This window comes from Eulemur rufifrons, chromosome 1 (genome assembly GCF_041146395.1).
Source record: "Eulemur rufifrons isolate Redbay chromosome 1, OSU_ERuf_1, whole genome shotgun sequence".
NCBI classification, from domain to species: domain Eukaryota; kingdom Metazoa; phylum Chordata; class Mammalia; order Primates; family Lemuridae; genus Eulemur; species Eulemur rufifrons.
The window spans coordinates 86,184,402-86,211,055 of record NC_090983.1 but is presented as its reverse complement, the minus strand read 5'-3'; the positions used below and the strand labels follow the sequence as shown (position 1 = coordinate 86,211,055).

Here is a 26,654-nt window from a genome sequence, read left to right as displayed (position 1 = left end):
TATATAGTATCCAGTACTATCTGTGCTTTCAGACATCCACTGAGGGTCTTAGAACAGGGGGACTACTGAATACAGGCAGATGCATTCCACCATGAAGTAGTGGAGGACTTCGGGGTTGAGTGATTTGCCAAAAGGCGATATAACTGTGGGGTTATAGCACATGGATGCAACCCCAAATCCCCCGACGCCAGGATCAGATCTCTATCCAACACACACAAGTTTATCTCCTTCAAAGGATACTTGGGAACAAGCTATTTTAAAAGGAAAAGCAAATGGTTTCTCCCAGCAGCAACAGTCACTCCTGAACTCTTCCTTTAGAGGAGGATGGCCCAAGCGTGCATCAGCAAAGAACCTTGAGTAAGAGGTCCCTACCTCAAATCACCCACTTTTCAAGGCTGTGTAAGAACACTGAAGTGGTCATGAGATGGATGTTACACGACTCCATACATTCCTTCCCCCCTCAGCTGCCTGCCTGTCCTTTGCAAGCTGAGCATAGATCAATGAGGATATCACAAAGTTACCCCTCAAATCACTGTTTTAGGTGGAGAAAAATTGGGGAGTCCTTTTCTCATGTGAAATTTATAAGATATACAGATTTGTATCCTCATCTGAGACTCTTCACCTGTATCACTTCTCTTGCTCTTAAAGAGTTTACCTCTTATTCAAGGTCATGTTAAACACACACACACACACACACACACACACACACACACCCCCAGAAGCTGGGGGATGGCTAGGTGACTTCTGGGCACTGTTTCTAGCCCTCTTGTCCCACAGACCTAAACTGTACCTTTTCCCTATGTTTGCCTCCAAACAGTCCTTAAGATTCACTAGAGGGTCATTACAGGTTTCCATAGAAGGGCACTTCCCGAGGAGGGCTCTCCCCCTTAGAAGTCTCTTCCTCTCCTACAGTCATCTCAGATTTAGATTTCAAGCAGTGGGCAAAATGTGGGCCAAGTGGATTTTGGTAAAAGAGTCACTGTATAACCTGCTAATATTTTTCTCTCATATTGGGGAGGTGATAAAGATGCTCAATACAGTACTTTAAAAACAACCAATAATGCTTTAAAATAAAATCTTTTCTTTTCTTTTTCAGGATAAACTTAAAGCTGGTAATGCCCTGGAATTTTTGTGTCTTGAGAGAAAACAATATGAATGATTGAATTTACTGCAAAGGCAAACTTTCAAAAAGACATTTCATTTTTGTTTTGAAATATGTATCATACACATATTACTAAAATCTTATTTTGAACTATTTTACCTAGAAATAGAATATCCCAAATATCCTAAATTATTCACAACAAAAATGATTCACAAGTGTTTTCATTCTGAAAAGCAGTATATTTCATGTGTAAATCAAAAATGATTTTCCTTAAAAAAATTTTTTAAATGAAAATAAAGATTGGTACCAATTGAGTATTTAAAAAACAAACAAAAATGATTTTCCCAGTGCCTTTTTAATTAATCTGGAAGAAATAAAAAAACAAAATGTCATTAATGATTTATACCGACAAAGACCAACACAAGATTTATCTAGAAGACTCAGGTAGGTTCTTCACTTTGAGCAAGGATGTACAAATTCCACCCAATTCACTTTTCACACCTTCCATTATCCCAAAACTGGGCTGGGAATGATTTAGCCTCCATAAAATAAATGACATACATATAGAATACGCACAACCTTAAGGAGCTTCCAGCCCAATTAGGAAGGCAAGATGCATGGTCGTGGAATAGTTACCAAGCAATACAACATGAGTGTCAAAGAAGTGCCAGTAAGAGGAATTCTCTTTGGTCTTAAAGTGTTGGGCACATCTTCACAGAGGTCAGAACTTGGGCTGAGTCTAGGAGGATGGATAATGTGGTTTTAGGGATGGAGGAGGGGAAATAGGAAAGCGAAACTGTGGGAATACAGCCGTGGTTTCGACTCAATGAGACTTACCCACTCTGGGAAAATGTTTCAGTGTACAAATTTACTTTTACCATAAGCTCTTTTAATTTAAAAAATTGAGAAGAATATATAAAACTAGCTATGGAAAGTGAGCAGGACAGTATCAGGGTAGCCTTGTTCTACACACTTCATTTATGGTCCCACTTGGGCTGCTGAAAAGGAACTTGGCCCTGGGAGGAGTGAACTACACCTGTGGTTGATCTACCTCTGGCTGAATTCCAAAATCAAATATAATTTTTCAAAACCATCCTCTCATTTTGGACTCATTCGTTCTTCTTTTCCCTTCCATTAGTCCAGAAAATCAAGAGTGGAGTATTGACATTTAATTTATGCTGACCCCTCTCCAGAGTAAAGAAGGAATCTAATTCTTACTTAACTATTCCTATCCCATTATTTTCACTTTATATAGTTCATTGTTCTATCTCTTTCTTGGTCTTCCTGCTGCTTTCCAGGATCTTAGCCACGCACCACTCTGCTTACTACTCCTATCTGCCTAAAGAGAAAAAGTTTAACAAAACAACAACATGAAGCATATGTTACCATTTTTCTCCTTCCCCAATCTTTGGAGGAAATGTCTACACCTTTACAAATATTCTATATTTGAGCACTCTGAGCACAGTCTTTAATGACTGTTTTATTATAAAAAGTAACCTAATCACTTTATGTAATATCGTATGTGTAGTGAATGGGTATATTCATATGCATAGAGTGTTTTCTATGTGTCCCCAGACTGCAGGAATGCTCCAGGCACGCCAGAAGTAAACAAAAAGGATAAAATTCCTTCACTGACAAAGCCTACAATCTAGAGAGTAAGAAACAGAAATAAATAAAGGAAAGAGGAAGAAAAAGAAGCAACAGAAGGAGGAAAGGAGGAGGAAAGAAAGAAGGAAATTTTTCTTATACTGATAAACACTATGAAGAAATTAAAAATGTGAAAAAGAGGGACTAGGAGAAAGGAGGGAGATAAAATATTAAATTGCAGGGCTAGAGAAAGTCTCTTTAAAGAGGACTTGGAACTGAGATTTGAATAATAGAATGGGGAAGAGGCTTCCAGACAAAGTGCACAGGCTCTGAGGCAGAAAAGAGCTTGTTTGAGGCTGGAGTTTGTGAGCAAGGGAGAGACAGGTAGATGTTGCCAAAAAGTTGGCAAGATCAGTAGACCATGATCAAGAGTTTAGATTCTTATATTAAGTTTCATAAGAAGCCACTGGAAATTTTTAAATCGGTCTGTGACATCCTCCTGGCAGTCAATCAAAGAGGCCCAGGGGCTTCTCCGAGAATTGGGAATGAGGCAAGCCATCTATGCTCAGGTTTTCATGAGACCTGATAAAGCAGTTTTTACTGATGGGATGAAAAATAAATTGCTACAGCATGCACCAAGAGAATGGCACAACCCTTTCCTGTCTTTGTTGGGTCCCATAGGGGGGCAAGATGTATATGATGTGGGAGGAGCCATCACAGACTTGAGAGAAACCACCAAGAAAGCCAGGGACAGAGTATGCTCAGTAACCCAACAAGGGATAATGAAGGGGAAAAAGGAAAGCCCACAGAAAGAAGGGGAAAGGGACTGATAAGAGTCACACATAAGCAAATGTGGCATGGTTTATTGGGAGCAGGAACACCCTGAGAAAAAATAGAAAAACAATGGAATGCTATATTAGTAGCCTTATGGAGGGAAATACAGTCTGAACAGCAGTTTCTTCCCTTCCCTTCTGCCCTTCCAGCAGAAGAGGAAGACAAATTGACTCCTCATTCTAATGCCCTGTCCCCAAGATGAGGAATGGGGCCAAGGTTGCCCCCCATATTCAAGCAATAGGGGGCGATGAGAGGCCCCATATTACATTACTGCCTTAGTAGATACTGGGGTAGAATGAACTTTAATCCATGGAAATCCAGAAAGACACCCTTGTCAATGGGCTGTCACTGATGATTATGGAGGGACAAAGGATCTGGGTAAAAAGGACTTTGATACATCTAGGTATTGGAAAAGCTCCCTCTGGCCCATATATAGAGTTTATTTCTCCCATTCCAGAAAACAGTTTAGGCATGGATATCATGTGAGGAAAGACTTTGCAAACTTCAGTAGGACAATTCATACTGAAGGTGCATGTAGCAAAGGCTGTTCTCAGGGGAGAGGCAAAATGGAAACCTCTACAACTCCCTGTCCCTAGACAGATGGTCAACATTTACAACACAAATTGCCTGAGGGGGCATGCTGAAATAAGTGCAATTATTGAAGAACTGGCAAAGGTGCATATTATACACCCAGCTCTAAGCCCATTTAATAGTTCCACCTGGCCTGTAGGCAAACCAGACCATACCTGGGGGATGACTGTGGATTAACAGGAATTGAACAAGGTAACTGCGCCATGCATGCTGCAGTTGACCACATAGTGTCTACGCTAGGGACACATCATACTTACATCTGGCTAATGCCTTTTTCAGCATTCCTCCCTCAGCACAATCACAAGACAAATTTGCTTTTACCTGGCAAGGTCACCAGTGGACCTCTCGAGTGTTGCCATGGAATGCTGCCTTTGTTCTCATTTCTGTCTTCTGTTTCTTGGTTTCGTTATATTGATGACATTATGTTAACTTCTGAAGATTTTAATGTGTTACAGTAAAGTCTTACAGCACCGTGTGCACATCTGTGGGAATGGGGATGGACAACTGACCCTCTGAAGATCACAGCCCAGGGCCCACAGTGAAGTTTTTAGGGGTTACATGGTTGGATAAGAATGGTTTGAAACTGGGTACGGTAATTGACAAAGTCCAACAATTTCTAACTCCAAAAAAGGTAAAAGAAATCCAAACATTTGTGGGTCTTTTTGGCTACTGGAGAGCATTTATCCCACACTTAGCCCAGTGTTTGAGACCATCTGTAGACTTAGAAAAGGGGTACATTGGGACCGGGACACACCTCAGCGGGAAGCTTCTGAACAGACTAAAGTCTAGTAGTGTAGCAGACATAGCCTTAGGTACCCCTTTAGAGGGTATCACTATAACTTTGGATGTTACTACTGCTCCTGAGGGTATCAGTTGGGTCTTATGGTGACCACAGTATTGTAAACCAGGCCCTTTAGGATTTTTGTCACAGTTATGGAAAGGAGCCAAAACCAGATACTCTCCTATTGAACAACGAATGCCAGTAGTATATAATGCTTACAGCAGGTGAAACCATTAACAAAGACTATTCCTACGACTGTGAGAATGGATTTACCAATCAAGGGATAGATACAAGGATTGTTTAAATGACCCACCCCTGCTGTAGCCCAAACCCCCTATCTTGAATAAATGGGATGCCTATTTGCAACAATGAGTATTCCAGCAGCAAGTCGGTTAAGCCCAGATTTATGTGCTGTATTAGGTCCTGCTGCATATGAGCAACCAAAGGACACCCTTTCATCTCCTCCTACACCAGTGCCTGACACAGTAAGAGAAGGAGTGTTACCCATCCTGGACAATGCTTCGTATACCAGTGGCTCCAGCAGGGGAAACCCCTGTACTTGGACTGCTCTTGCTATACAACCATAAACTGATACAATCTGGTGTGATATAGGTATGCATCAGAGTAGTCAGTGGGCTGAGTTGCAAGCTGGTTGGTTAGTAATCACACATGAGCCCTGGCCTTTGGTTCTATGCACTGATAGCTGGACTGTATTCAAAGGCTTAACTGTGTGGCTAGCCCAGTGGGGGACAAAAAAAATGGACGAATACGCACAAACCCATGTGGGGCACGAACATAGGCAAGACGTATAAGAGAAGTTACAATACCCTGAATCTGATTTAACTGTGTTTCATGTGGCCACACACAAAAAGACTCAGTTTCAGGAAATATAGTAACTGACACCCTAACAAAAATTACAAGCATCGTGCCAAATGATGCTGCTGAAATACCAACCTGGATACATAACAAAAGTGGTCACAGAAGTGAGAGGATAGTCTGGGAGACGGCAGAGGGAGCAGGATTGGCTTTAAAATATAGCAGTCTCCTTACAGCTGTTACAAACTGTTGACTGTCTTCCATGGTGTATACCATATCAAGCAGGATACATTCAAAGGGCTGTTCACTCTGCAACAGTTTGGCAAATGGATTATATAGACCTCTCCCTGTAAGCCAAGGAAATAAATGTGTTAACCTGCATGGACACTGCTACTGGACTGCTGCAAGGTTTTCCTTGTAAACAAGCTAACCAAGTCAGTACCATTAAAGGTTTAGGGACTCTCAGTATTACGTATGGCTATCACCAGCACATTGATGGTGACTGGGGAGGCCTATTTTGCTGGAGATGGTATGTAGGACTGGGCCAGGGAACATGATACAGCATGGTACTTTTATCTCCCATATAACCCCCAAGCAGCAGAGTTAATTGAAAGGAAAAATGGTCTGTTGAAAGCACAAATTTGAACTTTACAAGGGGAGACCTATCTTGCACAAGTGGTGAATGTGTTATCTGCAGCCTTTATTTTTTTAAATTCAGCCAAGACTGGTTGGCCTACTGTCCCCCAGGCCTACCACTGTTTGTATACTAGTAACTGAGACAACTGCTTTGCTTCCAGAACTGGTTGACAACCTGCATATTTTGTGGATGAAGGTGCCAATGGACATATTGCCAGGGGAGGGGACATTCCACTGGGGCTTAGAATGGCAAATATCCTCAGGCTGGATAGGTTATTTCCTGCATAAAGTGGGGAATATCCTAGACAGTCTGGTCCCTGTTGATGCTATTGAATACTAGACCCAAAAATCACCCACTATAAATGGTCAGAAGAAATATGTATACCCCAAGGCATGGTGGTGGGCTCTCTAATATGGTATATTCTCAACCAAATTGCTTTGACAATTGCTGGTGACACTTCATTCCCTGGGCAAAATATATGGTATATGGTCCCTTTACAAAAGCCAAGAGCTTTTTACTGATTGCTCCAAATGAATCAACTAGTGTTATTCTAATAGATGGAGCTGTCATCTATGAAGCAAACCTTTTCCTTCAATGGACCCAAGACTATGCTGATGGCTTATAGAAAAATACCTGATGGGTATGTGGCCTTACGCCACTCTCTGGTACTTCTGGCCTACCATGGTGGTTCTCTCTCTTCCAAGGATGAGATTGGATAGACCATCAGGAATATATTACTGCTTCTCAAAATTACATGATAGAGTATAACACAAGTATGACTAGAGATAAAATAACCCAATGGCCCATTAATACTACTCTTCCTGAAGAAGGACATGGGAAGAGTTTTTCTGTCAGTGAAATTAATTCACACACTCTCCAACCAGCAACACCCTAATTAAAGAACAAAACAACTCGATACCGCAATGTCATAACCCAAATATGGGATGGGTTTATCTGGTTAATCCCACCTTTTGGCCAGCTTAGTCAACTTGCCCCCCTGTGTTGAGAACAAAAAAAATCATTCTAAAGTTACCTGGCCAAATATGGGATATGGGATGGATACCAAGAGACTGATGTTTATATACTATCAATATAATGTTACTAAGTACTGATTGGCATGCTATAGAATGGGTACTGCATCCAGGAGTTGGGCGGTTGGCTCCAAATGGAGCTTCCCGGATATGTGGCACCAATTTATGGCCTTGGTTACTCCCTGAATGGTTAGGAAGATGATTTTTGGGTTATACATGGGCGCAAGAACAGACAGGTCACATCCTTACAAAGCCTGCGAATCTCCCTCATTTGGAATCCCACTGGTCCCTATCTGTTTTCCACTGGTATGATTATTTGGTCTCTATTTCTTCCTCAACTAGGCATTAAAGATGTTATTTGGTATGTGGAAGCTCTAACAAATTATACAAAGAAAGCTCTGAATGATAGTCACATGGGAATCTCTCTTTTATACGTGGAAGTCACTCTCATGATTTCTCAAAATCATGAGAGTGGCTATCCTCCAAAATCACATCCTTTAGACATACTGCCACACAAAGGGGGACTTGTGCAATTATAAAAACCTAACAGTGTTTATATTCCTGATGCATCAGATAAATATCAATAAATTAATGATTGATATGAAAACCCAAATAACCAATCTCTCAGATGGAACCCTGACTTTGAATGATTGGCTTCATAGCTGGTTGGGTCCTGGGGGGTCCCTGGTGGTAGAAGCTGCTTCTTGGTTTAGGTATTATGCTTATATACTATTTACTGTCCCATATTTGCCCTTAGTGTTGCTGTGGCATCTGCCTCCGATGGAGCCAATCCACTGATGCTAAAGCTATATAATATGAAACACCCTCTCTCTAAGTCCAGGAACTACTGCAGAAGAGGTGGATGTGTGAGATTATAATGGCTGATTTCAAGGGGTGGAGTATAGGAAAACAGCCTATTGCATGGCAAGAGTGTCGCCATCTTAAAGCAAAACCACCATGATGGCCAATGTTTGACTCCTCTATACAAACGTTTTCTGTAGCAAGGCCTTTAAACAATACCTGCAGCATAGAAACCCCCCCATAAAGATGCTCATCTAATCTCCCCAGTGGTCACAAGTTTTGGCAAGAAAATCACAGCTACATATGTCTTTACCCTAAAAGCTTACTATATTAAGGATGCTTGCTATATTAAGGATGCTTTCTGGATGGCAGGTGTGGTGATCTACCTGCCATCTTGCAGCCACCTGAGACATCACTTCTGTTAGGAAGTCCCTATTAAACATTTCTTTCTGAGAAACTGGACTTATCAGCCTCTTTATTTAGCCTCTCAGCTCCCTCACTCTTTGGGGGTAGGTTTGCATGTATCTGCTCACCTTGGAACAGGCAGGAGAGAACACAGCAAGAGAGAAGACCACTGGGGCTGGAGATGAGAAAGGAAGATATTCTTGGTATAAAGTGGCAAGATGATGTGAGACTGTAGGTCAGTTCAGGAGTTTTGTCTATCAAAAAGCAATGAGAAGGTTTTTAAGGAGGGAATGGATTTAAGTGAAGTTGAATTTTGAAAAGACCCCTCTGGCAGGCTGTAGGATGGCAACAGCTTGCAGGGGAGTGTAAGTGGGGTAGTTTGGACCAAGGTGGTGGGGGTGCTGCTGGTGGAGAAACATGTGTAGTGACACCAGAGATGATAAGGGGTGTCAATGGAAAGACCTTGATGAAGGAGTTACAAATGGGAGGTGAGGACTAGAAATATCAAAGATGACCCCTAGTTTTCTGACTTGCATAACTGGTAGTGCCATTTACTGCAAGAGGTATGGAGAGAAGACCAGGTTTGAAGGGTGGGATTGTGAGTTTAGTTTTTGCACATACTAAATTTTAATGCTTTCGAGACATACAAAAGGGGAAGTCAAGACTGACACAATTTGAATTTCCCAGCACACAGTAACATCTCTATAAACATTTGTTGAACAGATAAATAGCAAACTTAATTTTGAAAAATGAACAGATATTCCTAAAAGGAGCAAAGAAAGGAGTTGGAAATCAATCCTAACCGGGTGTGTTGGGAATTCATGTAACTCTAAGTGCAATCCAAGTGGCTAAACCTCACAAATTTGTGGCTATTTATAATGGCTTGTGTCTTCACTATCCTAGTGGTAACTCCTCTGCAGAATGCCCTCCACTCCATTACTTCCGGGCATCCCCAAAGGAATGTTATATTAGTTTGCTAGGGCTGCCATAACAAAGTACCACAGACTGGGGGACTTAAACAATAGAAAATTTATTTTCTCACAATTCTGGAGATTAGTCTGAGACCAAAGTGTCAGGAGAGTTGGTTTCTTCAGAGGCCTCTCTCTTTGGCTCATAGATGGGCATCTTTTCCCTTTGTCTTCCCTCTCTACACATCTACATCATAATTAAGGCCCACTGTAATTAACTCATTTTAACTTAATTAACTCTTTAAAGACCCTACATCCAAATATAGTAACATTCTGAGATACTGGGGGATAGGAATTCAACAGAAGAACTTTTGGGAGACAAAATTCAGCCCATAACAAGTATTCACAAACTAATCTGGCAATGCCTATGCCAAATGTGCTATCTGGTGATAGCAGACATTCTTCTCAGATGCCATTAGTAGCACAAGGTTCTGAGCAAAGGTAAAGAGAATAGCCTTCTCAATGCCATATTTGATTGCCTGGCCCTGGAACAACACTATTCACAACAGAAACCAAAGAGTCTCTCAGGAATATCACCTTTTCACCCTTTTCTCTCCTTCCTTATCTACTGCAAATACTTCTCCAAATACAACGGTAAAAATAAATTCCAACACTACCAGATTCCAAAGGAGAAACAACATTCATTCATAGCCATCCAAGCATTTCTCTTTTCCCTGTACAGTACCTTCCCCCATATCCCCCAAAATGGATGGCGGCTCTGGCTCAACCCAATTCGTAGTACCCATCCAGAAAACCTAAATCTATATTCAAGGCAATCACTTAAGATTAACCTATCAAGATAAATACCAGTTTAAAATTTGTGTAACTTAAACAGACCATTCTGAAGACTTTTCCCAATCGAAATTTTAAAAAGGTAAATTGAAGTTTCCATTTTTGAAAATAAAAAACTGCTCACAACTTAATAAAAAATTTAAAGTTTGAAAAGTCAACACAAACACATGTTAAAGTTCAAACAGATCAAATTCAACCTATGTCTCCATCTCCACCCTCGGAAAGAACCAATTTTACCTGTGTGTGTATTCTTGTAAAAACAGTTTATGATTACGTAAGTACTTATGTATATATTCCTTTTCTCATTTTATGCAAACAGTAAAGCCTTGCTTTTTTTGTACCTTTTTAGTACCTTGGTGGTCATTCCACATATAACCTGCTCTTCTTTTTAATGGCTGGACACAATGAATGAAAAGTACATGGATGTACCATAATCATCCCACTTTCAGTTCACAGACATTCATGTTTCCAGTGTTTAGAAACACAAACTGCTGCCAAGAATACCCTTATGGCATATGTTGAGCATCTTCTCATATACTTTTTTGCCATTTGTATATCTTCTTTGTGAGGTGTTGTTTAGAACTTTTGCCCATTTTTTAATTGTTTTCTTAATCATTGAGCTTTCAGAGTTCTTTGGATATTTTGGATACAAGTCATTTATCATGTGTTTTGGAAATATTTGCTCCTTGTATTTCATTCTCTTAACAATGTCTTTCACAGAGTCAAGGTTTTTAATTTTAATGAAGTCCAACTTATCAATTTTTTCTTTCATGGATTGGGCTTTTGATGTTGTATCTGAAACCTCATTTCCAAATGCCAAGGTCACCTACATTTCCTCCTATCTTATCTTCTAGAAGTTTTACAGTTTTGCATTTTACATTTAGTTCATGATCCACTTGGAGTTAAATTTTGTGAAAGGTATAAGGTTTATATTTAGATCCTTTTTTTTCTCCATATCTCCAACTGTTTCACACCATGTTAAAAAGACTACCTTTGTTTCACTTAATTGCCTTTGTGCTTTTGTCAAAAGTCAGTTGACTATATTTGCATGGGCTCTCCATTCTGTTTCATTGATCTGTGTGTCTTAACTATGGTAGCTTTGATATCAGGCAATGTCAGTCCAACCTCTTCTTCTTTGGTATTGTCTATTCTGGATCTTTCGCCTTTCCATATAAGCTTTGGAATCAATTTGTCAATATCTACAAAATTATTTTCTGGAATTTTGCTTGGGATTGCATCAAATTTGTAAATCAAGTTGGGAAAAACTGACACCTAAAATTAGTCTTCCAATCCATGAACCCAGAGTATCCTGCCATTATTTACATCTTCTCTGATTTCTTTAATCGAAGACACTGTAAAAAGTGTTTTGAAATTTCAAATTCCAATTGTTCATTGTTGTTATACAGCAAAGCAATTGACTTTTGTATATTAACTGTATCCTAAAATCTTGCTATCATTGCAGATTAGTTGTAGAAGGATTTGTTATTTCTTTGGGATGTTCTACATAAACAATTATGTCATCTGTGAACAGTTTTCTTTCTTTCCAATCTACAGACTTTTTACCTCCTTTTCCTATTATATTAGTTAGGACATCCAGTACAATGTTGAAAAGAGTGGCAAGAGGGGACATCCTTGTCTTGTCCCAGATCTTAAGGGGAAAGGTTATGATACTACCTGTAAGTTGTTTGTAAATGCTCTTTACCAAGTTGAAGAAGTTCTTCATTCCTAGTTCGCTGAGTTTTTATCATAAATCAGCGTTGGGCATCTAAACGTTGCTTTAAATCAATCTACCTTGGAAATTATAAGGCAGGTAAGAAATCAAGTTATTTAGGAAACTGTTCATGATGACAGCCTACTATAAGCAAACCAGTATTCTAGTACAATGGCGGCAGGCAGCACCAACATACAGCAATATACAGAGCCCAGGAGCCCCAAAACAATGACAAAAAACTGGAGCTTTAATCCGGAACTCACTTAAAAGTGACACCACTTGCCTATTAGAAGTAAGCCTGACTGTACTCTGTTGCCTTTGGCAAATAGTTCAACTTTATAATCATAAACTTTATTCTCTCAGAGCCAGACCCCAACTCCAAGTAAAGCTCTGTGGCATTTTAAGAAGTGCAGGGATTAATGAACAGGTACGTGGGATTCTACTGTTAGCAAATACTAAAGATAAAATTTTTACTCAGTTCCCTTTGTATTATGTGTTTCTCCCCCAATCTTTTCTCACAGAATCCATAGCGCGGTTTAAAAACAGTCTGGATTCAAGGTGTAGTTTAGATATTCAGTTCCCCCAGTTACTAACTGGATAACGTTTGGCAAAGAACTTTAAAAACATAAACCCACGGCCCGCGTGGTCTTGGATTCAACCAAGATAATGAAGGGGGGGGGGGACATTCAAGCGCAGACAAACGTGGAGCACTCTTTCCCAGCAAGCTCCTTCCCAAAGTCGCCTCTTGCGCGAAGGCTGTTCGCAATGGACACTCTGCGACACCTCGCGCACCAATCCGAAAGAAAAATGGAGGCTGTGGCGTGAGGCCGCCACAGGGAAAGGTGTTTTTCTCTTTAAAGGGCCACCAGACTCCTGTCCCAGAAAGAACGAGCCAGGCCTTCGCAGCCGACGCCCAGACCACACAGCGCAGACGCCCGACCACCTCTCTCTCCACCCAACCCGATCCAGCCCTGCCCTCCTCTCCTCCCGCCCCCTCGCCCCACCAACCTTACACCCGGCATGCACTGCGCCGACCTTTTCCTTCTGAGACAACCACCCACGTTCGGCGCCTCCCTATGACAAGCGTCGCGGAGCATTCTGGTCCCGTGCGCGAGAGCGAGGCGGGGAGCAAGAAAAAGAAAGCAAAAGACTGGGGCGAGCCGGTAGGGCGGCTCCCGCGCACGCGCACGAGCGGCGGCGGGGGGAGAAAAGGGGCGGTGCGTGGCCTACGGCGAGCAGAGTGGGGCGGGGTCGCGCGCCTTGGCGGGGAGTCCGCGAGCCGGGAGGGGCGGGGGGTGGGTAGGGAGCGGGCGGAGGAGGAAGTGTCATGGCGTCGGGCCGTGGAGGTTCTTCTCGCTGGTTCTTTACTCGAGAACAGCTGGAGAACACGCCGAGCCGCCGCTGCGGAGTGGAGGCGGACAAAGAGCTCTCGTACCGCCAGCAGGCGGCCAACCTCATCCAGGACATGGGACAGCGTCTCAATGTGTATCCTTTCCTATTCTTGGCCCTCCGCCGCTCACGCCCTGCCTCCCTATCCCGGTCGCCCGGCCTGGTGCCCCGCAAAAATGGCGCCGCCGCCTCGGCCTTTGGTGGGCCTTGGCCACGCCGTAAAGGGAGGAAGGCTTGGGCTCGGGCGGCCGCGAGGGGCCAGCGAAGTAGAGCAGGAGGGGAGGAGGAGAATGGAGACCGGGAATGCTGGCCAGGAGGCTGCGTTGTGTAATTTGTTTCTGGCGCGCGTGGTGGCGGCGGGGGATGGGAGTGTCTCCCGGGTGAGACGGGAATCTTAGGGATTATTGCAGAAAAGGGGCGTCGTCTTCGACTTTTCCCTGTCTGCGATCGGGTTGAGAGGTAGGAGGGTTAGAGATACCGAAAGGCTTAAGTGTTCGCAGCCTTTCCCCGCGCTTCTCACCGGCTTGATGGCGGTTCTCTTGTACCTTGGGAGCGCACTGGAGGTCTTTATGTTCTTGGCGTGGTTTTGTATGGGTGTGTGCGCGCGCGCGTGCGTGCGTTTCAACTGTTTGGTTTTGAGTTTAGTCGTAGGCATTAATACTTAGTTCCAGGGCTCTCAACAGCAGTAGTAGAGTCAAATGCTCAGCAGTTGTTATTATTCCTGCTTATTTGGCTTGGAGCCTATTCTTCCACCCTCCGCAGGCATTTATTTATTTATTTTCAGGTATTGATTTGGTTTTGAGTGAGAGGCATTGGAAAAGAACCTGGGAATTTTCCATCAAAATTGTTTTGTAAATGACATCTTGTATTTCTCACATATTTCCTAAATATTACATTCCAGCTCTCAGCTTACAATAAACACTGCGATTGTTTATATGCACAGGTTTTATATGCACCATTCTTTCACCAAATTCAACAGAAATGTAAGTAGTATTTTATCGTCTGTTTTTACTACCACCGAATTTTAAAGTAAATCGATATGCAGAAAAGTTGGTTGGTCATTGATTGCACTGTTAGATTTAGTGTTCTGTGTTAACAGTAAAAGTAAATTACCTGATAAATGTTTTGCCTCAGATGCGGGGTTTTTTGTGGTTTTTTTGTTTTTTTTGTTTTAATTTACGAGAAGTTAAACTGTAAGGCACTGTTTAGTTAGGCTCTGCCAGGCTTTTTAAGCTAAAAAATACATTTAAAAAACATTTCTGACTTTACAGAGGTATTACCTCAGTTTTCATCACTTAAGTTTTATACTTAATATTTGAATAATTTCAGTAGTAATGTACAGTGTAATTTGGGCAAGCCTAGTTCTATGATACATCTTAATTGTGTTTGTTTCAAATATTGTGACTTGGGATTAATTTGTGACATTCTTTGAAAGAGCTAGCTGTTCAACAGATACATTTCATTTGCTAACCTAGTAATTTAAGATGTCAGACGTTTCTGTTTATAACATAGTAGCATTGTGTCCTTAAATTTTTGATGATTGAAACGGCAACTCTTGCTTCAAATATACTCTGAGAAGTATGTTTATATTATTAGTTTTGATGTAAAATTTACACTTAAACACTAAGGTACTGATTATACTGAATATAACCCATAAATATTGACAAATAGAATAATTTCTGTTTTGAGAAACAGTATTGTACCCTTCATATGTAACTGTTGTCTTTTTTACCTTTGCTATGAGGTTTACATTTGTGTTGGTGCACTTGCATCAATTGCACAGCCTTGCTCTTTTTTCTTTTTTTTTTTGCCCCCTATTCTTTTAGGGTGAAGGGGGTAGTCTCAAATTGAATGTGAGTCGCTCTTAAGTTCATATTCTCCCACATCATTGGGAAAATTTTTCTTAAAGGGTTATACTGCAATGTCATAGTAAACTTAAGAAAAAGCACAAATCTTTGCTACAAAGTAAACTGAGCACCATTCAGCAAATTAAACCCTACGGAATAACAAGCTTAAATGTTAAGATGCTAGTGACACACTATTCCTAGTTTTGTAATAAATATTATTCATTAATCATATTAAAATATTTTTTAAATGTTTATATCACTTTGTTTTATTTTCCCACATTGACAAATTTAAAAGTTAAAAAAAAAAAAAAAAAACCCCTAAAGCTAAAGTGCTATTGTGTTTAAGAATAAAATCAGTATCAGCATGTGTCGGGACCCAGAAACTGTCTCTAGTCATTGAGTTCTTGTGTCAGATTTCCAGAGAGTTGAATAGCTATCAGCAGTAAATGGCTTTTATATGTAGCTTAATTAGATAAACCTACTCTTTGTTCACTGGTTGCAGTGAGGTGTATGTGATGGGATTAGTGACTAAAGAATGACCTTGCTGGATCAAGCTCAAAATAAATCTAGTAAAGTATAAAAGCCCCGAGGCCAACAGCGCCTCTAAGGTATATACTGAGGGAGAACATCCACCCCAATGTCAATCTTACTGTAAATATTGACCCAGTTTCTCTTAGAAACTCTGTTCATCACTTTGGATAGTCTAAGTTTATGATGCATTTCTTTCTTACACCAAGTCCAAGTCTGATTAATTCTTCTAAGATTACATTGTAAAGAGCACACTCTTTCTAAGTATTTTTGTTGATCATGGTCTGTTCTCATGGCACATCTTCAATTTACTTGGTCTTTTTAGTCTTCTCTATTTTCCTTAGTTCCATTGCCTCTTTCTTGAGCTCTAGAAATCAGAACTGCATATAATATGTAAGATTCAGATGTACTGTAGTTCTGTATAAGGGCCCAAGTGTACATGGTAAGTTAAGGAGACAGGACTCAGGATTAATGACCTTAACAGGTGACTATAATGACTTTTAAGAATGCATCATCTGTGTCATTTCTGAGTTTCGTTTTATACATGTGAGTTAGATTGGTCAACTGCTACTTATAAGCAAACTTGTATTTACTGTCATCCTTTGGTATCCTCTGGGCATTGGTTCCAGGACCCCTGAAGATACCAAATCCGTACATACTCATGCCCAGCATTCGGCCCTACAGAACCCTCCAATATGAAAAGTCAGCCCTCCATATCCACTCGTGTCACATCCTGTGAATACTGTACTTTCCATCCAATTTTGGTTGGGGAAAAGAAAAGCCACGTGTAGTTCAGAGCCCTGTTGTTCAAGGGTCAGTGGTATTTGCTTGTGCTAAAATTTGATTGCTATTTTTTGCTTACGGCCTTTATAAAATCTTTCTCAATTGATGTTTGAAAATTTGAAGATACTCTTTTTCCATTCCTTTCTCCTCCAATAAAGATGTAAATGATTTGGAGGAAGGCCGTTCTTTATCTGTCTGGAGAAATGCCCATGATTCCTGTTCTTTGGCTAATAGAAGTTACCTATTGCACTGTAAAGGCAAGGGATTTTTTTGGTTTTTGTTTATTTGGGGTTTTTTTGTTTGTTTCATTCACAGTTATCACTAGTGCCTAGAAAAGAGTCTCACATAGAAAAGATATCGAACAAATATTTGTCAATAGAATGGATGTAATCTTGTTCACAGGTCTGTTGAGTGACTCTTTCTACATTTCCCTCTGTATGTATCTTCCCCACATAGGTACATTTAAAATGTTTTATTATTGAAAACTTAGGTTGAGCATCCCAAATCTGAAAATCTGAAATGCTCCAAAGTCCGAAACTTACTGAACACTGACATAATACTCAGAGGAAATGCTCATTGTAGCATTTTGAATTTTCAGATTTAGGATGCTCAACTGGAAATGCAAATATCCCAAAATCCAAAGAAATCTAAAACACTTCTGGTCCCAAGCATTTTTGGATAAGGGATGCTTAACCTGTGTAGGCACATGTTAAATGAAAACTGTAGAAAAGAGGTTATCATAAACCTCCCTCCCATCCAACGGTCTAAGCCCTCACCCCTGCTCTATAGCACCTCCTGTTAACAGTTTTTGTGTACCCTTTCAGAAATGTTTTTTGCGTGTGCAAGCATATGTATATCTTTTTCAGCACAGAAAAGTGGTTTTTTTAATTTAACCTTAGATCTAGCACACAGCATTGTGGGAACATACAGAATTGGATTTGGCCTAGTTGGGGGTAGGTATAGCTAGTTGTGGGGAAATAATTTTTAGGATAGAACCACAGGTATAAAAGGGATTTGTTCTGTGACGTTTGGTTCTGTCGAGGGGCCTCACTTAGTGATGTAGAGGGCCTCGTGGCCTTGAGGCTGCAGTTACCCTACCCCTGGTATAGCTTAGACAAGTGGTTCTCAACTAGGGTCATTTTTGATGGTCACAACTTAATGTGGGGTGCTCCTAGCATCTAGAGGGTAGAAGCCAGAAATGCTGCTGAGCATCCTGCAATGCACAGGACAGTTTCCCACCCCACTCCCCAATAAAAAATTACCTGGTCCAAAATGTCCTTAGTGCTAAGATTAAGAAACCCTAGTTTAACCTAAGAAGTTAAGTGAATGAAGAAAGCTCTAGGCAGAGGGAATACTAAGGTGGTATTACCTCCACTGTATTTTGAGTGGTGAATTTCATCTCTTCTAATGAGAAATCACCTATTCATCTGTAATTCCCCAAAGACCTTCTTAAAAACAAAGATTAAGTTTGTATCTTTTGTAAATTGAGGGCTCTGGGGACACTTTCTTTAGGTTTATTTTGATATGTGGTTCTCAAACATGTGTTGGAGGTTGATATCTCTTTTTTCATCCAGATAAGAACGGATAAGAATCATAAAAGTTAAATACCTTATCTCAAGTTACACAGCAACAAAGTGATGAAAACAAAAATTACACTCAGATCAAGACTCCGTAGCTCATGTAGTTATCACTGTGCCTACCTCAACTAGCTTTTACTAGGACTGTCTTCCTAGCCCTGAAATTTCTCATTGAACGTAATAAGCACATCATAATGTGCTAAATGAGTGTGATTCACCAACTACCTACATCAAAATTATTAGGATGCTTGTTAAAAATATGCTTTACTGAGCTGTGTCTTAAACTTATGTAATCAGAATATTTGTGGTGGAGCTTGGGGTTCTTTACCTTAACAAGCTTTCCAGGTGATATTGATGCCTGGTAAAGTTGACAATCATTGGTTTAAATTTTGCCTTTTCTCCTGTGCATATCAATCTGTTGTTATACTCTGTTTATGTTTTACAGGAGTCAAATCAGTATGTGTTTTATTCTTTACCTTCTAAATGAAAGTGTCTTGAAAAATCTAAGTTGATGTTTATATTGTTGCTGACTTCTCCTGCTGCCTTTTAATTTAATAAAACAATCCAAGGATAATCTTATGCTCAAAATCCATTAATATTACTTGGAAATACTGTAGTGCCCCAGTGAGGTCCTCTTTATAGATCCCAAGTTCCTCTGTCAGCAATACATCAGTTTTAGCATTTATGCATTGTATGTCCCTGTTTTTCCTTCAGGGTGCTTTCTCTGCTTTCCTCATGACTATGCTCTGTCAAGTTTTAAGACTCAGCTGAAGTTGCAATTCCTTCTTAAAGCATTCCCCTGAGAACTCTTTTCCATTTCTGAATTTCTGTCTCTGATCTTACCTTTGGGTCCGATTTACATCCTGGTTTGGGGAGATTTATTTTGTTTGTTTGTTTGTTTTTAGTGCTATAGTATATGAGTTTTTGTCTTTTATAAAATAAAACAAATACATAAAACCATCAAACTAATGTATGGCTTAATGAATTGTTTTTTTGTTTTTGAGACAGTCTCACTTTGTTGCCCAGGCTAGAGTGAGTGCCATGGCATCAGCCTAGCTCACAGCAACCTCAAACTCCTGGGCTTAAGCGATCCTACTGCCTCAGCCTCCCAAGTAGCTGGGACTACAGGCACTCGCCACCATGCCCAGCTAATTTTTTCTTTATATATTTTTAGTTGGCCAGATAATTTCTTTCTATTTTTATTAGACATGGGGTCCTGCTCTTGCTCAGGCTGGTTGCTAACTCCTGACCTTGAGCGATCCACCTGCCTCGGGCCTCCCAGAGTGCTAGGATTACAGGCGTGAGCTACCGCGCCCGGCCATGAATTGTTATAATGCAAACAACCACCTAAGACAAGAAATATTAGGTTATTAAATATGAAGTGTCCGATTTCCTTAATACATTGACTGCCATGTGAGTTGCGTTTAACTCAGGCCTGGGGTCTGGTGAAGCAAAACTGCAGCTGGTTCGTGAAAGTCTTTTGATGTTCTTGTTGTTACAATTATATTGACAATTTAATTCTAAAAACATGGGTTGCATTACATGTAACTTGCACACAGAAAACAATAAAAAATCACAAATTAGAAAGAAAGGATTGTTTTGTTTTATTAAAACATCGTGACCCCAGGGAAATTTTTTTTTCTTGTGTGGCAGTCAGTGTGTTAAGTACTAAGTTTGAGGGTTGAAATCGCTGACATTTCACTTTGACACTTGTTTCATTTTTATTGTGAAAGTGCATTCTCAGTCTTGCAAATGCACGTTTTGGCTTGTGATTTCTTTCAATATTTTTTTGAGCAATTTTTGTGAAACCATGGATAAGTCAAAAATTTGTTATTTTTGAATATGAGTTCCGTCATGGAGCCAGTGCAACACAGACAGCTCAAATTATCAACGAAGTGTTTGGGAAGGATGCGATTAATGAATGCACACTACATCAATGATTTGAGAAATTCTGTTCTGGTGATTTTAATCTTGCACACGAGCCACATGGGCGACCAAGGTGGATATGAATATTGCTGCTGTGAATGTTCATGTACAAGTTTTTGTTTGGACATGTGTTTTGCTTTTTCTTGAGTTTCTACCCAGGAGTAGAACTGCTGGATCATATGGTAACTCTGGACACCAGTAATCTTGGATAGCTTTTTCTCTGTTATGACAGCATATTCCAGTCCCATCTTGTAAATTTTCAGCCTCAGAAAATTTCAGAGCTGGAATTGGCCATTTCTTTAGGAAAAGTTGCTTTCTTTTAATAGGAAAAGGTATTTCAAGACCACAGCCTGGGCACTAGTGTTGCCCGTTGTTACTATGTTGGTCATTGTTTCTAGGCATCTTCAATTAACACAGCTAAGAAATATATAGTGTAGTAAATATATATATTCACCATGCATATTGATATGTTAAGTGTTCTTTATTTTCATACTAAGTATATCATGTGAAATATACATATGTTAACTGTATTTGTCTTATACCTTTATTTTAAATATATATTTAAAATACCTCATGAGTTCATTCTGATTGAAAAACAGAGGCTTTTTAAATTCAACCTCCTTTGCATTACATCTCAGTCACCTTTCTTTCACACCAAAAATCCCCCTTCTCAAGAATGTGGGATAATAGAATTTGAATATTCTATAATCCTTCATTAACTTCATCCCACATTTCACAAATAAGTCTCAGAATAACAATACTACTACCACCATAATTACCAAGAACATTTAAATGTTTTTGCTTTGCTCTTTCCCTCACTCCTGATTTGTAGAAGTTGTACTCTGTCTATATTATCTTAAATAGCAGTTACATAACTCTCCCTTTTAATTGTCATTTAATCGTAGTTCTGGAGTAATTATATGTTTATTGCTCACTACCAGTGCTTACATTGAAGTCTGTTCGTTTCAATTGCCTGAAATTCTTCTGAAGATCATGGAAACAATATTCTCTGAATCCTTAAATGTTGTCAGTAGTTTGTGCCTTTATACTGAAGGTCAGTTTTGTGTGTATAAAATTCTTAGCTATGCTTTCTTTCCTTGGGGTATCTTAAATATGTAACTATTTTTTTTTTCTGGCATAAAGCGTTGTTGGCTGTTTGGTGGTGGTGTAATTTTCTTTAATTTGTTTTTGTTTTAAGTGGCCAAAGGATTTAAAATCCAGTAATGTATACCATAATACATCTTGATATTGATTGTTCTGGGTTGATATACTCAAGTGAGTGGTGTGCTCATTTGATAAATATTTTCAAATCATCTTTACTTGTATTTCATTTTTTGAATTATTAATGTCCATTAGTTTAGAAATATGTTGGTTTTAATTTTTTTGTTTTTTGTGATAAAATACACATAGCTTAAATTTACCTTTTTAAGTGTATAGTTCAGTAACATTAAGTACATCACATTGCTGTGCAAACATCATCACTATCCATTTCTAGAACTTTTTCATCTTCCAAAATTCAAACTCTGCCCATTAAACAACTCCTCATTCCTCCCTCTCTCCCAGCCCTTGCAACCACCATTCTATTTTCTTAGTTCCTGACTTTGACTATTCTTGTAAGTGGAATCATACAATATTTGTCCTTTTGTGTCTGGCTTATTTCATTTAGCATGATGTTTTCAAAGTTCATCTATGTTGTAGTATGTGTGAGAATTTCCTTCCTTTTTAAGCCTGAATAATAACTTCATTGTGTATACCACATTGTATCTGTTCATCCATTAATGGACACTTGAGTTGTTTCTGCCTTTTGGCTATTGTGAATAATGCTGCTATGAATATGCATGTACAAATACCTGTTTGAGAGACCTGGCTTTCAATTCTTTTGAGTATGTACCCAGAAGTAGAATTGCTGGATCAAATGATAAATGTATTTTTAATTTTGGGGGGAACCTAACCATATTTTCCACCATGGCTACAACATTTTACATTCTCATCATCAGTGCACAAGGGTTCCAGTTCCCACACACCCTTGCTAAAACTTGTGGGGTTTGGTGGTTTGGGGGTGTTTTATGTTTGTTTTTTTTGTTTGTTTTGTTTTGGATAGTGGCTGTCCTAACTTGCGTGAAGTGGTATCTCGTGGTTTTGATTTGCATTTCCCTGATTATTACTGATGTTGACATCTTCTCATATGCTTGTTGGCCATTTATCTCCTTTAGAGAAACATCTCTTCAAGTCTTTTGTCCATTTTTTGAGTTGCTTGGTTTTTTTGCGGAGTTATAGTTCTTTACATATTCTGGATATCAAATTTCGTATCAAATGTGTGATTTGCGAATGTTTTTTCACATTCTTTGGGCTGTCATTTTCCTTTTTTGATGTACAAACTTTATTAAATTTGATTAAGTCCAGTCTATTTTTTCTTTTTGTTGCCTGTGCTTTGGTGACATCCAAGAAATCATTGCCAAATCCAGTGTCATGAAGTTTTTCCACTGTGTTTTCTTTTTAGGTCTTTGATCATTTTTGAGTTAATTTTTGTATATGGTATAAGGTAAGGTTCAAACTTCATTCTTTTTGTATGTGAACATCCAGTTTCCTCAGCACCATTTGTTGATTTTTTTAAGCAATTCTTTATAGCATGATTTTGTTGCTTTAGGCACAACTCTTGTAGTTTTGTCTTACAGTATCTTTGTATTAATTCTCTTCAGCTACTTATTTTTGTGAAAGATTAGCTTTCCTGAACTTGACAGGGGATGTGCTTCAGAGTAGCTTTTCCAATTTGATAGAGTTCCCTTTTCTGTTACTTTCAGGTAATGTTCAAAAATGTGGCAGCTTGCTTTCTGAGGTTTCCTAGCTCTGTTCTCCTCAACATTTTAATCCTCTTCCCTTGTCCCTATCCTGCCAATTGTGCTTTTGCTTCTAGAGGTTTCTCTTCAATATGAATTCCTGGAAGAGAACCTTGGCAGATCAATTTCAGAAGGTCATAGAAGTTAGCTTCAATCCTTTAAGCCTCACTGTTGGCCTCTTGCATCTACCTCCTTACTGGATGGGCAAAACTCCCAGTTTGGGCTGTCATTCTCAAATGGACCAGCCATGATTTCCAATGAATGCCCGTTGGCTCTTTTGAGGTTCTTCTGTTATTGGGTCCAGCACATGCCCCATTGCCTCCCTTTGCTTCTTGTTGCACAGATGCTAGGTTCTATGGCTACATAGTAGCCTGTTTCATCCTCACCCATTTGTATTCGGATTTCCTAGGAATAGCCTGTTCATGTGATTTGGTTGTAAATATCCATGGGGTTTTGGTTTTGCTGTCTTGTTGCTCTGTTTTTCTGTGGGGATTTGGGTATCACCTCTGCCACCATCATCTCAGATTTCTTAAGGTAAGTCATTAAAAGTTTATCTTCATTTACTTTAGGAGATAATACACTAATTTACAATGATACTGCAGTAGGCTATCATTTAAGTATACTTGATAGGCGGGGTGTGGTGGCTCATGCCTGTAAACCTAGCACTCTGGGAGGCCAAAGCAGGAGGATCCCTTGAGGTCAGGAGTTCAAGACCAGCCTGAGCAAGAGACCCTGTCTCTACTAAAATTAGAAAAAAATTAGCCGGGTGCAGTAGTGTGCGCCTCTAGTCCCAGCTACTCAGGAGGCTAAGGCAGGAGGATTGCTTGAGCCAGGAGTTAGAGGTTGCTGTGAGCTAGGCTGACGCCATGGCACTCTAGCCCGGGCAACAGAGTGAGACTCTATCTCAAAATAAATAAATAAATGAGTAAGTATACTTAATAAATACTTCTAGGAAGATGAAGTTGATTTTTTTTTTAAAGGAATAATTAAGTCACGTGAAGTTTATTCTATTAAATGAGGAGGAGGATCCATCTGGGAGAGTTCATTTATTGATAGGCATTACAAAGCATGTATGGTATTCTTGATTTTTCTCAAATTGATTCTAAAAACAACTAGAAAATTTCCCAAAAAGCTTTAAAGGTTATTTGGAAACATGTCACTCGTACTTGCCTAATTACAGGGATTTTGACTAAGTGAGTATAGTGAGTGTTAATGCAAGTCTTTATGAGGTCTTCCTGAAGCAGCCTAATTTTTGTCAAAATTGAATGATTATAGAATACATAATTTACACCTTTTCTCTGCACAGACAGATGCGTGTATGCTTTTCTTTTTTTAAATGTATGTTTTTAGTCTTGATAGTTTATATACTGGCCTTGTTGAGTCATCAAGGAAGGGCAAAAGTGTGAAACTCACTCCAGCAAGCCCAGGGCACATTTAAACCGTAGCAGGTTCTAAACTGAGTCAGGTCTACAGATAAAATAGGTTTTTTGCATTAACAGATATCCATTGAGTGTTTGTATTGGCCAAGGTACACAAATATCTCAGTGTAAGTAAGACTGATTTTACTTTCAAGGCCATTTTAGAACAGGAGTTTCATTTTTAGTACATAAAATTGGTTACGGTAATTTAGGTGAAAATCAAATTAGATCACTATACATTCTATTATAAACATGTATACATATTCTAGGGATTATATATATATATATATATATATAATTTCTAGGGATTAGGGAAAATGATGGAAACCACCTTACTGCTTTATGATATTTTGGGGTATTTACCTAATATTTTACACTTAAATAAGTTAAGTTCTAGTTGTAAAACTGGCATACTGAGTATTCTGTATGACCATATTTAAGGAAATATATGTAATGTGAGGTTTTTCTGTAAATTATTTGGAGCTGACATAGGAAAAGAAATGAATGAGGGCTATAGACAGAAGTTCACCTACTTGTTCAGTGTTAAAATTTTTAAATATGAAGTTGATGGCTTTAATGGCTTGAACTTAGTGGCAATATGTTGTGTATTTACATGACAGTAGGACCATATTCCATAAATACTAAGTTCCTAATAATGTGAAAAGCTGTATGCAGAGATGGGATTTATTTTCTTGCGAATAAATAAATCATAAATAGTGGTTTCCCTAAGGGACATGTATTCTATTGGGAGAGTAAAGAAAATACTGAATAATTTACTTTAAGCTTGAGTGTCTAATGTTAAATTGCTAAGAACAGTGATCAATCTGAGCTATTCTGTAATACCTGTAAACATTTAATACATTTTCATCTGCTTAATTCTCTTCAGAATGCCACCTATGGGTTTAAACCTGTGCTATTCTGATAGCTACTAACTAAAAGTGGCCACTGAGCCCTTGAAATATAGCTAGTGTGCTGAGGAACTGCATTGTAATAAATGAGCAATGTGAAATAATTTCCCATTAAATAAAACTTTTGTTATGGTAGGATTGCATTTCACTTTGAAATATTAGCCTCAGAATTGAGGTATGATATTAGTATAAAATATAAGTTTTATAGGGAAAATATAAAATGTCACCTAATACTTTTATATTGATTATATGTTACTGGGATAAGTAAAATAAATTAACATGAATTTGGGTTTATTTTTTAATTTACTGAAAAATTTTAATTATATTTGTGACTTGCATTATGTTGTGTTTGACAGTGACAGTTTGAGCTATAGACATTTGTGTCCATCAACAAATGAAAATGTACTATTGGGGTTCACACTATAGTAATTTGTTCTGTAGGCGAACGTGTTCATTCAAACTATTTTTAAACTAAGGGTTCATTTAGAAGTTGAAAAAAATGGGAAAGATGATTCTTTTCTGATCAAGAATCTGAAAATAATGAAAATTGATATAGTTGCCTGCTTAAAAAGAAATAGCTCAGAGGGTAGGGAGAGGAAATTCTGAGAATTTGGGGTCAGTCTTTAACTGGTGCAATGACTTAGAGAGGATACCAGATTTTTCCAAGCCCACATCCCAAGGTAGGTGTTTTAGGTATTTTGTATTGCTATAGCTCAGTGATTGGTGTTCTGAATGATTAATATGAGTATCTATTTGAATTGATGATATGGTTCATTCTATGTAGTTTTAAACATGTTGAAATTATTTTTGTTAGTCAAACAAGCAAATTCATAGTTTACTGAAATAATTGCATGTGGCTGTTTTTTGTATTCTTTTGTGGGGGACAATGCCTTACTCTGTTGCCTGGGCTAGAGTGTAGTGGTGTGATCGTAGCTCACTGCAATCTCAAACCCTTGGGCTCAAGTGATCCTCCTGCTGGGACCACAGGTGTGCACCATCGCACCTGGCTCATTTTGATATTTTTAGTAGAGACAGGTCTTGCTCTTGCTCAGGCTGGTCTCAAACTCTTGACCTCAAGCAATCTTCCTACCTCAGCCTCCCAGAGTGCTAGAATTACAGGCATGAACCACCGTGCCTGGCCTATTTTTAAGAATTTTTTAAAATTTCATAATTTAAATGTCAGAAGTCACTTGCTATTTAAGAAATGGATATTCTGAAGGTGAAACTTTATTTTACTTTTAAATTAACAAATGTAGTAAAGTTATATAATACATGTTTAAATATAATACATGGTTAAGATGTGTGTTGTCAGTATTTGTTATGCTATGATTAGGCCTTTGGTTTCCTTGAAATTTCCTTTGTTGGTGTGTATATGCATTAGCTCC

General features: G+C 39.1%; 2 protein-coding genes across 9 annotated transcripts in view; both read left to right on the top strand.

Moving 5' to 3' along the window:
- The window catches only part of ACMSD (aminocarboxymuconate semialdehyde decarboxylase), a 51,687-nt gene extending 50,315 nt beyond the window's left edge, over positions 1-1,372 (top strand). For 2 of the 5 annotated variants that reach the window (XM_069459520.1, XM_069459782.1), the window contains one exon: positions 1,097-1,368. In XM_069459520.1, the coding sequence (XP_069315621.1) occupies positions 1,097-1,159 (63 nt within the window). In that variant the 3' untranslated portion in view covers positions 1,160-1,368. Of the gene's footprint in view, positions 1-1,096 lie in introns of all 5 variants that reach the window. The other 3 variants (XM_069459678.1, XM_069459593.1, XM_069459760.1) reach the window with 3 other exon arrangements.
- An 11,987-nt stretch (positions 1,373-13,359) lies between these two features.
- CCNT2 (cyclin T2) overlaps positions 13,360-26,654 on the top strand; it is a 42,880-nt gene continuing 29,585 nt past the window's right edge. For all 4 annotated transcript variants that reach the window (XM_069459237.1, XM_069459163.1, XM_069459400.1 and 1 more), the window contains exons 1-2: positions 13,360-13,541; positions 14,347-14,428. In XM_069459237.1, the coding sequence (XP_069315338.1) occupies positions 13,384-13,541; positions 14,347-14,428 (240 nt within the window). In that variant the 5' untranslated portion in view covers positions 13,360-13,383. The remainder of the gene's footprint in view (positions 13,542-14,346; positions 14,429-26,654) is intronic.